Source organism: Nerophis lumbriciformis, linkage group LG16, assembly GCF_033978685.3.
Source record: "Nerophis lumbriciformis linkage group LG16, RoL_Nlum_v2.1, whole genome shotgun sequence".
Classification (NCBI taxonomy): Eukaryota; Metazoa; Chordata; class Actinopteri; order Syngnathiformes; family Syngnathidae; genus Nerophis; species Nerophis lumbriciformis.
In genome coordinates, this window is record NC_084563.2 from 33,334,553 (window position 1) to 33,351,491 (window position 16,939).

General features: G+C 41.5%; 1 protein-coding gene across 3 annotated transcripts in view; it reads left to right on the plus strand.

Annotated features, from left to right (window-relative positions):
• The window catches only part of tbc1d1 (TBC1 (tre-2/USP6, BUB2, cdc16) domain family, member 1), a 179,952-nt gene that overhangs the window by 102,289 nt on the left and 60,724 nt on the right, over nucleotides 1–16,939 (plus strand). For all 3 annotated transcript variants that reach the window (XM_061977036.2, XM_072914919.1, XM_061977038.1), the window contains one exon: nucleotides 6,182–6,379. In XM_061977036.2, the coding sequence (XP_061833020.1) occupies nucleotides 6,182–6,379 (198 nt within the window). The remainder of the gene's footprint in view (nucleotides 1–6,181; nucleotides 6,380–16,939) is intronic.

A 16,939-nucleotide genomic window follows, 5' to 3' on the forward strand; every position in this document is an offset into this window, starting at 1 on the left:
TTTTACAGTAAAATTCTGGGGACTAAGCTGACAGTTTTTCCATTTACGGTAGTAATATGTTAAAAAAAAATATATATATATATATTTTACAGTAAAATGCTGGTGACTATGATGACAGTTTTCCATTTACTGTAATATGTTAAAAACACAACTATATATTACAGTAAAATTCTGGGGACTAAGCTGACAGTTTTTCCATTTACTGCAATAAGTAAAAAAACAACACAATTTTACAGTAAAATTCTGGCGACTAAACTGACAGTTTTTCCATTTTTCCAATATGTTGAAAACAACTATATTTTACAGTAAAATTCTGGGGACTAAGCTGACAGTTTTTCCATTTACTGTAATATGTAAAAAACACAACTATATTTTACAGTAAAAGCTTCTGCTTGAATTTTTGACCACTCTTCTTGACACAATTTGTGCAGTTCAGCTAAATTTGTTGGTTTTCTGACATGGACTTGTTTCTTCAGCATTGTCCACATGTTCTCAATGGGATTTATTGCTGGATATTGTGGCCAAACAGCTCCATTTTTGTTTCATCTGACTTTGTCCATGTTTTTAGCAGCAAACTTTAGACGAGCCTTAAGGTGTGGCTTCTGGAGCAAGGGCTTCTTTCTTGCATGGTGGCCTCTCAGTCCATGGCGATGCAAAACACGCTTGACTGTGGACACTGACACCCGTGTTCCAGCAGCTTCCAATTCATTGCAGACCTGCTTTTTGGTGGTCCTCGGTTGACTCTTGATCATCCTGACCAATTTTCTCTCAGCAGCAGGTGATAGCTTGCGTTTTCTTCCTGGTCGTGGCAGTGACAAAACTGTGCCATGCACTTTATACTTACGGTACAAACAATTGTCTGCACAGTTGCTCTTGGGACCTTAAAGGGGAACATTATCACAATTTCAGAATGGTTAAAACCATTAAAAATCATTTCTCAGTGGCTTATTATATTTTTCAAAGTTTTTTTCAAAATTTTACCCATCACGCAATATCCCTAAAAAAAAAAGCTTCAAAGTGCCTGATTTTAACCATCGTTATAGACACCCGTCCATTTTCCTGTGACGTCACATAGTGAATACAAACAAACATGGCGGAAAGAACAGCAAGCTATAGCGACATTAGCTCGGATTCAGACTCGAATTTCAGCGGCTTAAGCGATTCAACAGATTACGAATGTATTGAAACGGATGGTTGTAGTGTGGAGGCAGGTAGCGAAAACGAAATTGAAGAAGAAACTGAAGCTATTGAGCCATATCGGTTTGAACCGTATGCAAGCGAAACCGACGAAAACGACACCGCAGCCAGCGACACGGGAGAAAGCGAGGACGAATTCGGCGATCGCCTTCTAACCAACGATTGGTATGTGTTTGTTTGGCATTAAAGGAAACTAACAACTATGAACTAGGTTTACAGCATATGAAATACATTTGGCAACAACATGAACTTTGAGAGTGCAGACAGCCCAATTTTCATCAATTAATATATTCTGTAGACATACCCTCATCCGCACTCTTTTCCTGAAAGCTGATCTGTCCAGTTTTGGAGTTGATGTCAGCAGGCCAGGGAAGCTAGGGTCGATATTCTTCTCTTGATCATCTTCGGTGGCATAATGGACGGTGTGAGCCAAGACATCCAGGGGGTTTAGCTCGCTCGTCTGCGGGAACAAACTGCCGCCATTGCCTGCCGTGCTACCGAGGTCCTTTGTCCCTGAATTGCTCACACACTCCGGCAGATTCAATGGGGGTCTGGCGGCAGATTTCTTTGACTTTATCGTTGGAAATGCATCTGCTTTGAGTGTCGCAGGATATCCACACATTCTTGCCATCTCTGTCGTAGCATAGCTTTCGTCGGTAAAGTGTGCGGAACAAACGTCCAATTCCAACTTGAATCCGTACCTGTTCGTGTTGTTACACCCTCCGACAACACACCGACGAGGCATGACGTCTCCAAGGTACGGAAAACAGTCGAAAAAACGGAAAATAACAGAGCTGATTTGACTCGGTGTTTGAGAAAATGGCGGATTGCTTCCCGATGTGACGTCACGTTGTGACGTCATCGCTCTGAGAGCGAATATTAGAAAGGCGTTTAATTCGCCAAAATTCACCCATTTAGAGTTCGGAAATCGGTTAAAAAAATATATGGTCTTTTTTCTGCAACATCAAGGTATATATTGACGCTTACATAGGTCTGGTGATAATGTTCCCCTTTAAGCTGCTTTGAAATGGCTCCAAGTGACTTTCCTGACTTGTTCAAGTCAATGATTCGTTTCGTCAGATCCGTGCTGAGTTCCTTTGACTTTCCCATTGTGGCGTTTGTAACCGAGTCTAATGACTACATCACATGAGCCCTGTTTAAATGGCCTCAAATGTCGTCAATCATAATCACTCACATGAAGTTAAAAGGCCATGCCATGAAGCTAATTTAATTTGAATGTAACTTTCCTACATCACCAACATTAATAATGTATGTTGATATATGTATACTTTTGACCCAGGGGATTTGGTCACATTTTCAGTAGACCCATAATAAATAAAAAAAAGAACCAAACTTCATGAATGTTTTTTGTGTTCAATTCAAGAGTTGTAGAAATGATTGGAAACTCAAGACAGCCATGACATTATGTTCTTTACAAGTGTATGTACACTTTTGACCATGACTGTACATACATATATATATATATATATATATATATATATATGTATATATATATGTATATATATTAGAGATGCGCGGTTTGCGGACACAACCGCGGAGTCCGCGGATAAACCGCGGGTCGGGCGGGTAAATATAGATTTTAAATAGATGCGGGCGAGTTGCGGTTGAACCAATTCGGAAATATATATACATAGTTAAATGTTGTTACCCACATACGAAAAACGAGCAGCACTCTTTGAAACACTCAATTTTTCATCAGGCACCGCGTCCCAGCAACAAGTGGCGCAAGTGAGCGCTCCTTCAGCGCAGCAGGCCGCATTTTAGAGGCCAGGCGCTCTCGCATGAATCCTGGCACTGTAGATGCCATTTTATTCCTGCATAGTGCTAACAAAAAAAAAAAGTAAGTAGACATACGGTTGGATATGTTAAACGAATTAGTCTACGTTACCTATACAGTGTTTCCCACAGGACAGGCATCTATTTGTGGTGGTGTGGTCGGGGGGCGGGGGGTGACGGCGGCAGCGGCGATGACCAAGAAGAACGCGGAGTTGGAATATAAGTACAACACTTTATGTACATATTTAGCTCATTAAAATTACCGACATTACGGCGAGAAACACTTTATTTCAACAGACTCTGGCGCCGTACCTGTCGTCAAAACTCCAAAGACCGACTGCACAGTTGCGCTAACAAAATATGAGTCTCAGAAAGCTGGCGTGCACAAGCTAGCAAGCTACGGAGTTTGCCGACAATGTATTTCTTGTAAAGTGTATACAAAGGAGTACAGAAGCTGGACAAATAAGATGCCAAAAACCAACCACTTTCATGTGGTATTGGACAGAAAGGAGGACTTTTTTCTCCTCCATTCGAAAATGCGGACGTTATCAGCACCACTGTCTGATTCCTATCAATGCAAGTCATCAGAATCAGGTAATACACCAACTTATATTCTTGTCTTCATGAAAGAAAGGAATCTATATGCTTGTATTATTTTTAAACACCTTTAACTTGTTAACAATATTAACTATATGTGTTAAACATGCTTGTATTGTCATTAAACACCTTTAAGTTGTTAACAATATTAACTACTTGTATTATCATTAAACACCTTTAATTTATTAACAATATGTGTTAAACATGCTTGTATTATCTTTAAACACCTTTAACTTGTTAACAATATTAACTATATACTTGTATTATCATTAAACACCTTTAATTTATTAACAATATTAACTATATGTGTTAAACATGCTTGCATTATCATTAAACACCTTTAACTTGTTAACAAAAACATATATTTCATAAATAAGTAAATATAAATTATATATATGAATGAGGTAGATCCCCACGACTTGATCAATTGAAAAGTAGCTCGCCTGCAGAAAAAGTGTGAGCACCCCTGGGTTACACCCATCTGAACAGGTCAGCCACCTGTTTAAAGCCTGATCACAGTTGAAATCTTGAAATGAAGGGCCTTTAATGGCCAAAACATTAACCTGGACAACATTTTAACAGTTGGTTGGCTCAGATTTTATTATTTTCATTGCATTCACATGCTGCAGTGGACAGTGGACAATTTAGCTTCATTATTAATGCAGTATCTGAAGCACCGTCTCCACGTGTGTTTATTGACAACAGGGTTATAACCTGGACACGTTAGCTCGTCGGTATGGTAACACGTGACGTGACAACAGCGGCGGTGTTAATGAAGCAGCGTCAGGCTGCTCACCGTGAGTGAAACGCTCGGTGAAATCGCGGATTAACGTTAAATATATGACGAGCCGCGAGCGATGCAGCTATAACTTATCTACCTACAACCTATATTACCCTCCTATTTTGATCCGGTCGGTCCGTTCTTTTACTCCGCCGTCTTCTTCTTCTTCTTCTTCTTCTTCTTCTTCTGGCCCACCAGGTGAATTAAGTGCTATTGGCGGAGTTACAATGCATAGTAGGCTACCGCCACCTACTGCACCGGAGTTGTAACTACAAGGTACATTCACAGACAGAGTCCCATTGCTTTTATGAGCGGTCAAGCGAGTCAAAAGCCGAAAAATCAATTTTTGGCGGACGTAATTCTTTCGTGGCGGGCCGCCACAAATAAATGAATGTGTGGGAAACACTGTTATAGGCTATACCAAATAAGCCCATGTCTAACCTATATTGAGTTCGGTCAGCTGAATAATTGTGATGGTTATGTGTTGTTTGGGCGCACTACAATGCAAAGGAATTAAGGCAATTGCGTTGTTTATTGTGTTTTTTTTCTATTCGAGATATACTACTATGTGTGAATAATTATTTGGCCTCGCTTTTAAGTGAAGCGCATCTCCGATTGGCGACAATGTAAGGATATTTAGCCTGCTTTGTTTGTCGCGACCGTCTATTTTCATTATAATTCAAGTTTGATGATAAAGTGCAGTCTGATGGGTTTGATTTCCCCCCTTCAGCTATTTGCTTTGGCCAATAAGTTGCAGGTAATTTATTATTATTATTTATTTTTGTTTAAATAGAGATGACATACATATGTTATTGTATAATTTAAGTTTGTGCGCGTGATTGACAGCCTAAGGCTTATGAGGCACATTTTTTATTTATTTTTTTATTTCAACTTAAAAACGTATGAGCCTATGCCTAGAACATAGGCTATGTGTTTATCTTTATTTTCCTGCCTGTCGTTGACAATGGAGATTGTCTGATATTTTGTCATGGCTGCAGATCAATCAATAAAGGTTCATCTTTGTCGCGAAATTGTTCACTGCTTCACTGTGCACCCCGCCCTCGTCCCTATTTGAGCATTATAACGTTAACAAGTTAATATTCATTGAAATAAATTCAGAACATTTTTTTTACCTAACGAAAATATAGGCCTAGTCTTTCTAAAACATTTTTTTAACTTCTTAAAAGCCTCGTTCTGCTTGCTGCAACTGCGCACACAAAGTGTGAGGAACGCACTCCTGATCTGAGGGCTTTGGCAACAATAGTCAACACTTTCTTAATGGAAATGACAATAATATTATAATAATGATAAATAATATTATCACGCATTAATATCTCTTAGCCACTAATGCGTGGCACGCATTGAATGTCTCTGCTACATTGGATCAGTCTCCTTTCTTTAACAGGCAAAAGCTTTATAACCTCACTAATGCCTTGCATCGTCTATATTAGATATATAACAACGGGCGGATGTGGTTTTGATAAAATGTTGTTTCGGGTGGATGGCGGATGGTTGACGACTTCTGTGATGCGGTTGCGGATGAAATAATTGCCTATCCGCACATCTCTAATATATATATATATATATATAAATATATATATATATATATATATATATATATATATATTAGTTTGGGGACCCCTAATTTAGTAGATTACATAATAATGAGTTTGTGAATGCTAATTTACAATCAGCATTGTTATATTATTCAGGATTCCTACTTGTTTGTTTTTTTTGCTGCAGCAGACATCCAAAACGTCACGTTGTCTGATCCAGCCTAATGCCATAATTACGTTTGATGTTTTTCAGAGCGCGGAGACTGTCTGGACGGGGTTCATGTGTGCGGGGGCCAAGCGGTAGGTGCGGGGAGTGCCGAGTCGTCCATGAGAGCAGTGCCTGAACAGAGGACAAGAAAGAGCAAAGAGGAACTCAGGGAGCTATGGAGGAAAGCCATCCTACAGCAGATTCTCCTGCAGAGGATGGAGAGAGAGAACCAGAAGCTGCAGGGTGAGGATGAATGAATGAATCAAGGGTGGGAAAAGTGCATTGGCTTTTCCACCCATAGACTCCAGTGCATGCAGCCTAAAACTTTTCCACACAAGCAAGTGGGTTCATGGTTTACATAACGGTGTCTAATCCTCATCTTCCTTTTCAACATGTGCTCACACATGCTGAATGTTAATCAAGTACGCACCTGTTTGTACCCTAACCCTAATATTGCTGCAAATGAACAAGTTCTAGTTGAAATGAAATAAGTCAATATATAGTTGTGCTTGTTGGCACATCCAAGGGTGTTAACGGCCCCGCCTATTTCCTGACCTAGTTGGCTTGTATCAACACACTAAGTATGTGCCACACCCCTGACTACCTGCACTGTATCCAAACCATTAACACACACACACACACACACAGCGCTTCCATCCATCACACAGCTATCAGTTGTTTCCTTTACAGCTGCGTGTGAATATTAAATGTGGGTCAAGTCTGAACTGTTACGTATGCTAACACACAATACATATTATGTAGTGTTTCTTTCCTTTCTGAGGGTGTGAAATGTCTCTCTTTAGAACTTGACTTCAAAATGCTGCTGTCAAACGGTTATTTAAAAAAAAGAAAAGATCACACTTCATGCAATTAATCAGTTAATTACTTGTGTGCATAATTGAAAGTAATTTTAAAAAACATATTTTTACACAATATATATGTGTATATACCGGTATGTATGTATTAGAGATTACGCGGATAGGCAATTATTTCATCCGCAACCGCATCACAAAAGTCGTCAACCATCCGCATCCACCCGAACTAACATTTAATCAAACCCGCACCCGCCCGCAGTTATATATCTAATATAGACGATGCAAGGCATTAGTGAGGTTATAAATCTTTTGCCTGTTAAAGAAAGGAGACTGATCCAATGTAGCAGAGACATTCAATGCGTGCCACGCTGTCACGGCCCAGACGCACACCAGTGCGCAATCATCTGGGAGCCGCGCTGAGCGCACCTCCAAGCGCGTGGAGGTGCGATGTCCCTCGCACCCGCAGCGGCTCCACCCGGGCTCGCGCCCGAGGCTTCAGCGCGCACCGCGGCGGCCATCCTACTCGTCGCGGCCTAGCCCTCGCGGCTCTCGCTGCCGGCGACGGCCGGGTATGGGCCCGACGCTCCAGCGCAATCCATTTTCAGGGCTAGTTGATTCGGCAGGTGGGTTGTTACACACTCCTTAGCGGGTTCCGACTTCCATGGCCACCGTCCTGCTGTCTATATCAACCAACACCTTTTCTGGGGTCTGATGAGCGTCGGCATCGGGCGCCTTAACCCGGCGTTCGGTTCAACCAACACCTTTTCTGGGGTCTGATGAGCGTCGGCATCGGGCGCCTTAACCCGGCGTTCGGTTCATCCCGCAGCGCCAGTTCTGCTTACCAAAAGTGGCCCACTCGGCTCACCAGGGTGAGCCCCACCCCTTTCGTGAGCGCACTGCGCGCGGAGTGACCCCTGTTACGCGCCCCCGGCAACGGGGGTGGCGGGCAGGTAAGCTGCGCGGGCGGAGAGCGCGGAGTGACCCCTGTTACGAGCCCCCAGCCACGGGGGTGGCGGGCAGGTAAGCTGTTTACCTGCTGCGCGTGACGCCGGCCGCGGCGAAGGCGGACGAGGCGGGGTGTCGGTGCGGTGGGCGCGGTGGTGACCCTGGACTTGTGTCGGGCCCTTCTCGCGGATCACCTCAGCTACGGCTCCCGGTGGGGCCCTCTCGGGGGAAGGGGCCTCGGTCCCGGACCCCGGCGAGGCGTCCCTTCTCCGCTCCGTAAAAGTGTCCATCTCTTTTTTTCTTCTTCTTCTGTTGTGGCATATGCTGCAGGTGCCTGCTCGTTTTTCGTATGTGAGTAACAACATTTAACTATGTATATATATTTCCGAATTGGTTTAACTGCCACCCGCCTGAATCTATTTAAAATCTAATTTTTTTTTATTTCAATTGCCCGACCCGACCCGCGGATAAAATCTAATTTTTTTTATTTCAACCGCCCGACCCGCGGATAATCCGCGGACTCCGCGGTTGTGTCCGCAAGCCGCGCATCTCTAGTATGTATGTATGTATGTTTGTGCAGTGTTTCCCCCAGAAAATGTCTTACTTAAAGGGGAACATTATCACAATTTCAGAAGGGTTAAAACCATTAAAAATCAGTTCCCAGTGGCTTATTTTATTTTTCAAAGTTTTTTTCATAATTTTGCCCATCACGCAATATCCCTAAAAAAGCTTCAAAGTGCCTGATTTTAACCATCGTTATATACACCCGTCCATTTTCCTGTGACGTCACACAGTGATGCCAATACAAACAAACATGGCGGATAGAACAGCAAGCTATAGCGACATTAGCTCGGATTCAAACTCGGATTTCAGCGGCTTAAGCGATTCAACAGATTACGCATGTATTGAAACGGATGATTATAGTGTGGAGGCAGGTAGCGAAAACGAAATTGAAGAAGAAACTGAAGCTATTGAGCCATATCGGTTTGAACCGTATGCAAGCGAAAACGACACGACAGCCAGCGACACGGGAGAAAGCGAGGACCAATTCGGCGATCGCCTTCTAACCAACGATTGGTATGTGTTTGTTTGGCATTAAAGGAAACTAACAACTATGAACTAGGTTTACAGCATATGAAATACATTTGGCAACAACATGCACTTTGAGAGTGCAGACAGCCCAGTTTTCATCAATTAATATATTCTGTAGACATACCCTCATCCGCTCTCTTTTCCTGAAAGCTGATCTGTCCAGTTTTGAAGTTGATGTCAGCAGGCCAGGGAAGCTAGGGTCGATATTCTTCTATGCCATCTCTGTCGTAGCATAGCTTTCGTCGGTAAAGTGTGCGGAACAAACGTCCAATTTCTTGCCACTTTCGCATCTTTGGGCCACTGGTGCAACTTGAATCCGTCCCTGTTTGTGTTGTTACACACTCCGACAACACACCGACGAGGCATGATGTCTGCAAGGTACGGAAAACAGTCGAAAAAACGAAAAATAACAGAGCTGATTTGACTCGGTGTTTGTAATGTGTTTGAGAAAATGGCGGATTGCTTCCCGATGTGACGTCACGTTGTGACGTCATCGCTCCGAGAGCGAATAATAGAAAGGCGTTTAATTTGCCAAAATTCACCCATGTAGAGTTCGGAAATCGGTTAAAAAAATATATGGTCTTTTTTTGCAACATCAAGGTATATATTGACGCTTACATAGGTCTGGTGATAATGTTCCCCTTTAAGGTGGTGTCTCTCCGGCGGACAGACCGGGGAAGGGGGTGGGTGGGTGTAAGGATTGGTGTAACTCGGCCTGTCGCCATCACGTCTCCACCTCGTCGCTGCCACCACAGCCTGGGGGGGGCGATAGACTACAGACTGCGGTGAAGTAGGCCGTCTTCATCGCGTGAAGAAGCCTACAACTTTTGGTTGTGTTTTCCGCTCCATTTGCTGAATGGCGATATACGATATATGTCTCTATTTTTTCCGTAAAGTAAAAACAAAACAGTCCTAGTTACCTGGGATACTAAGTATGTCATTATTATGACTTAGTAAGTCAAAATAATGACTTACTAAGTCATTTTAATGACTTACTGTAAGTAAGCATTTCCAATAAGCGTTTGAAAGTGTTGAAAGAGTTAAAAGTGGGGCCACATGCTCAACTCATCAATTAATCGCCAACTATTTTTATAATCGATTTTAATCGATTTAATCAATTAGTTGTTGCAGCCCTAGTTCCTGGTTCAATCCATACCTTCTACCAACTTCGTCACGTCCGTTGTGTCCTTGAGCAAGACACTTCACCCTTGCTCTCCTGATGGGTCGTGGTTAGGTCCTTGCATGGCATTCAGTGTGTGAATGTGTGTGTGAATGGGTGAATGTGGAAATAGTGTCAAAGCGCTTTGAGTACCTTGAAGGTAGAAAAGCGCTATACAAGTACATACCTGCCAACTACTCCGGTTTTCCCCTAATTAGTACGGTTTTCATCAACCTATTCCGGGTTACGGTTGCAGTGATAAAAAATAAGTTTTTTCATTAATTAAATTTTTTTTTTTTTTTTAAGTTTTATTCACGAAATCGCGTAACAACAATGACAATCGACACTGCTTCCCGTAACTTCCTATCGAGCCATTCCGAATGCCATGCGCAAGGCTATTTATAGCACCGCTGCCAAGCACGAGGCCATTGTTTCCAAAGGAGCGAACGATCATGGAATCAGCCGGAGAAAAATCGCAAATGAGTCTTAAACCGAAAACTGCAGTCATTCCGTGAAGAATATTCAAAAGCCTATCTGGGAATAATTATCCGTTCCAAAAAGGGTGAAAACTACGCGAATTGCACCTTGTGCAGACAAGATTTTTCGATCGGACACGGAGGAATTAGCGATGTAAAAGACCACGTTGGGACAAAAAAACACAAGTCTAATGCCGTTGCTAGCGATACAAGTGGAAAACTTTCAACGTTTTTCGTCGCCCAAACAGATTCTTTGGATGTGATAAATGCCGAAGTGTTATTTACGGAGGCAATAATTGAGCATGGACTTCCAATCGCACTGGCTGATCACATGGGACAGTTATTTCGGAAAATGTTTCCCGACTCGAAAATCGCCAAAAAATATGGATGTGGTCGAACCAAAACATCAAACATTATTCAGTGTCTTGGAACAGAATCTTCAAAAAGTATCGCCGATGTCATGAAGACGGAACCATTTAGCATGTCGACTGACGGCAGCACCGATTATGACGATGTAAAACTGTACCCCATTTGTGTTCGATATTTCGATGACGACATTGGAAAAGTATTGTCAGTACTTCTGTCTTTGAGGGAATGCAATACGGCTTCCACAGGCGAAAACATTTACAAAATACTCGCGGAAGAAATAGACTCAAACGAAATTCCTTGGCAGAATTTGGTTTGCTTTGCTGCCGATAATGCTGCAGTGATGATGGGATCTAAAAAGGGTGTTGCAGCTTTCATTACGGAAATGTCTCCTTCGGTTTACATCGCCGGTAAGTACAGTTCGCAGCATAAAAAAACTCACAAAACATCAAATTTTAAGTAAATCTTTTATTACATAAACACTAAATCAAATCAAAAATAATTTCTGTGTACAGTATATCTTTATTTGTGATAACGATAACATGTTCAAAACAAGTAACATATAACTATCATACTATTCTATTACTTCTTAATTCTATGATGCTATTGAATTACATTTTAATGAAGTAGACTTATCATAAAGTTACCATATCATTTTTGCAGTATGATCAATCTGATAGAATAAATTTGGATTTTAGCCACAAAAAGGTAATGACACCAATGTTATCTATTGGAATTGTTTAGTACTGTTATACTGTTAAAAGTGTTTATACTATTTATGCTTTCAAGTCCAAGTTGAAGAAATCTTGTTAAATGTTGACAGCATAACTACCAAAATACAGAAGTATGTCCTTAATATTTTTGCAGTGCTATTTCTGTTGAAAAGTTAAAATGATTACATTAGAGATGTGATGTGCCACTTTTCAAGTGTCTGATGGCTTAAATTAATTTTCATTAATTTTTCATATTTTGAATTCTTTTGAAAGGCTTACAAAAAAACTACATTTGAATTGTAATTCCATGCTATTGACAGGACTATTAATTTTAATGAAGTTAGCTTACCATGTTTACAGTATGATAATTGTGATAGAAATGTGAATTTTAGGCACAGAATATTTTTTACAATTGAACAAGGCAGTAGATTATACAAGCTTGGACAGAAAGTTAATAATGACACCAATTTTTTTTTTATTGGAATTGTTTAGTACTGTTTTACCATTTGTTTACTGTAAAAAGTGTTTATACTGTTTATACTTTCAATTAACAAATTGAAGTCTTGTGAAAGGTTGACAGGATAACTGGCATTAACCGTCAAAATAATTTCAAACTATTGAAGTTAGCTTACAGAATAAACATGTCAATCAACCCATATGATTTTTGCTGTAATATTTTTGTTTTGAAAAGTCACTGTGACTGATAGAAAAGTGAGGGTTTTAGCAACATTTTAACCTGTCTGAATGCTAATAATCATTTTGCGTCGGGGGGCGAAGAACCCCCCACCAGGACTTTGTCCTGGACCTACCGGGGCCTGCGGCCCCTGGACCCTGGCTACTAGGTTTTTCTGATTTCAAAAGTTGGCAGGTATGCAAGTATAACTCATTTACCATGTACCCCTTTAATGCAACCCTATAATCTCTCACAATATTATGTCAGATTAAATCGACATCTATTGCATTCGGTCTCTTTGGGGGGGGGTTACCCACATATGCGGTCCTCTCCAAGGTTTCTCATAGTCATTCACATCGACGTCCCACTGGGGTGAGTTTTTCCTTGCCCTTATGTGGGCTCTGTACCGAGGATGTCGTTGTGGCTTGTGCAGCCCTTTGAGACACTTGTGATTTAGGGCTATATAAATAAACATTGATTGATTGATATAATCCGGTGCGCCTTATATATGAAAAAATATTTAAAAAAATAAACAATTAATCAACGGTGCGCCTTATGGTTCGGAAAATACGGTAATTTTATTTTTATGCTTGGTGATCGACTCACAACCCCTTGGGAGGTCGACCAGCCCGCCCGCGATGGACATAATGGTCACCGCGCTACACCTTTTAAAATGTGTAGTGCTATTTAGTGTTCCGTGGTCTGTCATTAAACATGGAATTTGGCCAAAACTTGAACCGATGTGAAACTTGTTTAGCTGTTATGAGTCATGAAAATGTGGTGGAAAAGCATCAGCTTATCACTTTGTCTCCGCGTTGTTTCCCTTAAGGGTAAACTGTGTGTGCGTGTGTGTGTGTCAGCTCCAGGGAGGAGCGTCCAGTGCCTTTGTGTGTTATCTAGGGTGGAGTTTTCCAGAGAAACCCAGCGGTGGTGCAAGAGGCGATTGGCTTGCACACGGCTCCACTACAAGCTGGCCCGCAGCCAGCGAACCAGTTCTAGCGAACTCAACTCCAGTTTGCCGATAAGACAGGCAGTCTATTCTTACTCCCGGGCGTGACGGCTCTCCGCTTTGTCCAAAGAATGTTTGATTTACAGTAAACAGACCCTTTCCAACATCATGGAAAAGTGTGTTTATTTCCATAATTCCATTCAAAACGTTAAACTTCCGTAGATTATCGATTCAGGGCCGACAACTTCAAACGATTTCAAGTATTTAGTTGTTTATTTGTACATTATTTGGGTCTCCAGCTCACAAAACAGGATTTAAAAAAATGAGAACACTGTGAAGAAATCAGCCCAAACTTTACAGCAGAGCGTCACACACTACTCATCTACAAACCCCGTTTCCATATGAGTTGGGAAATTGTTAGATGTAAATATAAACGGAATACAATGATTTGCAAATCCTTTTCAACCCAAATTCAGTTGAATGCACTACAAAGACAACATATTTGATGTTCAAACTCATAAACTTTATTTTTTTTTGCAAATAATAATTAACTTAGAATTTCATGGCTGCAACACGTGCCAAAGTAGTTGGGAAAGGGCATGTTCACCACTGTGTTACATGGCCTTTCCTTTTAACAATATTCAGTAAAAGTTTGGGAACTGAGGAGACACATTTTTTATGCTTCTCTGGTGGAATTCTTTCCCATTCTTGCTTGATGTACAGCTTAAGTTGTTCAACAGTCCGGGGGTCTCCGTTGTGGTATTTTAGGCTTCATAATGCACCACACATTTACAATTGGAGACAGATCTGGACTACAGGCAGGCCAGTCTAGTACCCGCACTCTTTTACTATGAAGCCACGTTGATGTAACACGTGGCTTGGCATTGTCTTGCTGAAATAAGCAGGGGCGTCCATGGTAACGTTGCTTGGATGGCAACATATGTTGCTCCAAAACCTGTATGTACCTTTCAGCATTAATGGCGCCTTCACAGATGTGTAAGTTACCCATGTCTTGGGCACTAATACACCCCCATACCATCACACATGCTGGCTTTTCAACTTTGCGCCTATAACAATCCGGATGGTTATTTTCCTCTTTGATCTGGAGGACACGGCGTCCATAGTTTCCAAAAACAATTTGAAATGTGGACACGTCAGACCACAGAACGCTTTTCCACTTTGTATCAGTCCATCTTAGATGAGCTCAGGCCCAGCGAAGCCGACGGCGTTTCTGGGTGTTGTTGATAAACGGTTTTCACCTTGCATAGGAGAGTTTTAACTTGCACTTACAGATGTAGCGACCAACTGTAGTTACTGACAGTGGGTTTCTGAAGTGTTCCTGAGCCCATGTGGTGATATCCTTTACACACTGATGTCGCTTGTTGATGCCGTACAGCCTGAGGGATCGAAGGTCACGGGCTTAGCTTCTTAGTGCAGCGATTTCTCCAGATTCTCTGAACCCTTTGATGATATTACGGACCGTAGATGGTGAAATCCCTAAATTCCTTGCAATAGCTGGTTGAGAAAGGTTTTTCTTAAACTGTTCAACAATTTGCTCACGCATTTGTTGACTAAGTGGTGACCCTCGCCCCATCCTTGTTTGTGAATGACTGAGCATTTCATGGAATCTACTTTATACCCAATCATGGCACCCACCTGTTCCCAATTTGCCTGTTCACCTGTGGGATGTTCCAAATAAGTGTTTGATGAGCATTCCTCAACTTTATCAGTATTTATTGCCACCTTTCCCAACTTCTTTGTCACGTGTTGCTGGCATCAAATTCTAAAGTTAATGATTATTTGCAAAAAAAAAAAAATGTTTATCAGTTTGAACATCAAATATGTTGTCTTTGTAGCATATTCAACTGAATATGGGTTGAAAATGATTTGCAAATCATTGTATTCCGTTTATATTTACATCTAACACAATTTCCCAACTCACATGGAAACGGGGTTTGTACTAAACTCAAAGCACCTGCACAGGTTGTCATTAAGTTGCTTGACTTTTATGGCGTCACATTAGTGCCAAAAATCCAAGCGCATAAAAACTGTTATCGCGCGCTGATTCTCCACTTCGTGCGCGCGCGCGATACCCTTTTGCGCGCGCGTGGTGCCTTTTTGCGCGCGCGCGTTGCCTGTCTGCGCGCTCTCTGTGTACTCCTGGCATCTTTCCTCGCGCTGTCATGTTTCTTTTTGGCACTTTGGGGGCAGGTATGCTTAGACGGCCCCTCTTTTCTGATTGGCTGTGAGCATTTTTCATACGACCAATCATTCTCCAGCGTAGCAACGTTGTAGCCATCTTACCTCGGACATCTAGCCTCAATCATTACATTGATGTCAATGGTACATGTACTAATTAAATTACCATAACTTGCTCGATTTTCGACCAACGGTTTGCCTTGTTACAAATCTTATTACATGTAGATATGACATAGGATGCTGTACCTGTTGAAATGACCTCTTTCGCTTTAAAAAAAAATGACTTAATTGTGCAACATAGTTGTGTAGGGTCAGTGTTAGTCAGTTCTCTGATTATTTTAAACTGTTTCAGAATACATTACTAAAAGGCTATTTTTAACATTTTAAAAACAAAATTCAAAGATTATTTCATTAATTTTATGGCTGAATCAAAAGAAATTCCATAAATTAGAAAAACAAATGTTCAAGAAGAAGTGAAAATATAAAATAATGTTAGGGTTGGATGTTATTGCTGGTGGACCAGTTCTGGCTGAAAGATGTGATTATGGTGTTTGTTGTCTTATTATTTATTTGGGTCACATTTTGTATTACCCTGTATTGTGTTTATGTGGTATGAAATAACCTTCATCAGCGCGCGACATTTTTTTATCCACTTCTTCCTCCGTAAATCTTGATACATATTGACGATGACCCGCCCTGCTATACTTCTGATTGGCTCTGAGTATTTTTCAGCATTTTTCGCCTGACCAATCAGAAAGAAGGGGCCGTCTAAGCATACCCGCCCCCAAAGTGCCAAAAAGAAACATGACAGCGCAAGGAGAGATGCCAGGAGTACACAGAGAGCGCGCAGAAAGGCGCCGCGCGCGCGCAAAAAGGCACCACCCGCACGCAAAAAGGCACCGCGCGCGCACAAAAAGGCACCACGCGCACGCAAAAGGGTATCGCGCACGAAGTGGAGAATCAGCGCGCGATAACAGTTTTTATGCGCTCGGATTTTTGGCACTAATGTGACGCCATAGACTTTTGTTCAATGTTCTCAGTTAGGATGAATATGGGGAAGACTGCAGACTTGGCAACTGGCCAGAAGACCATCATTGATACCCTCCGTAGGATGTAAGCCACACAAGTTCATAGCTAAGGAGGCTGGCTCTTCAGAGTGCTGTTTCCAAGCATATCAATGGAAAGTGTTAGTACAGGGGGTGTCAAATTGGTTTTCATTGAGGGCCACATTGCAGTTCTGGCTGCTGTCAGAGGGCCGCATGTTACAGTGAATTATAATATTTAATCAGCTTGTTTATAATATTACACAATTCCCTACGGAGCTCCTTTTTCTACATACAAATTGATGGATAACATGCTTTTAAATCATAAGTGAGGGGGACAAGCATACAAAAATGTTAGGAAAATTAGTTAATA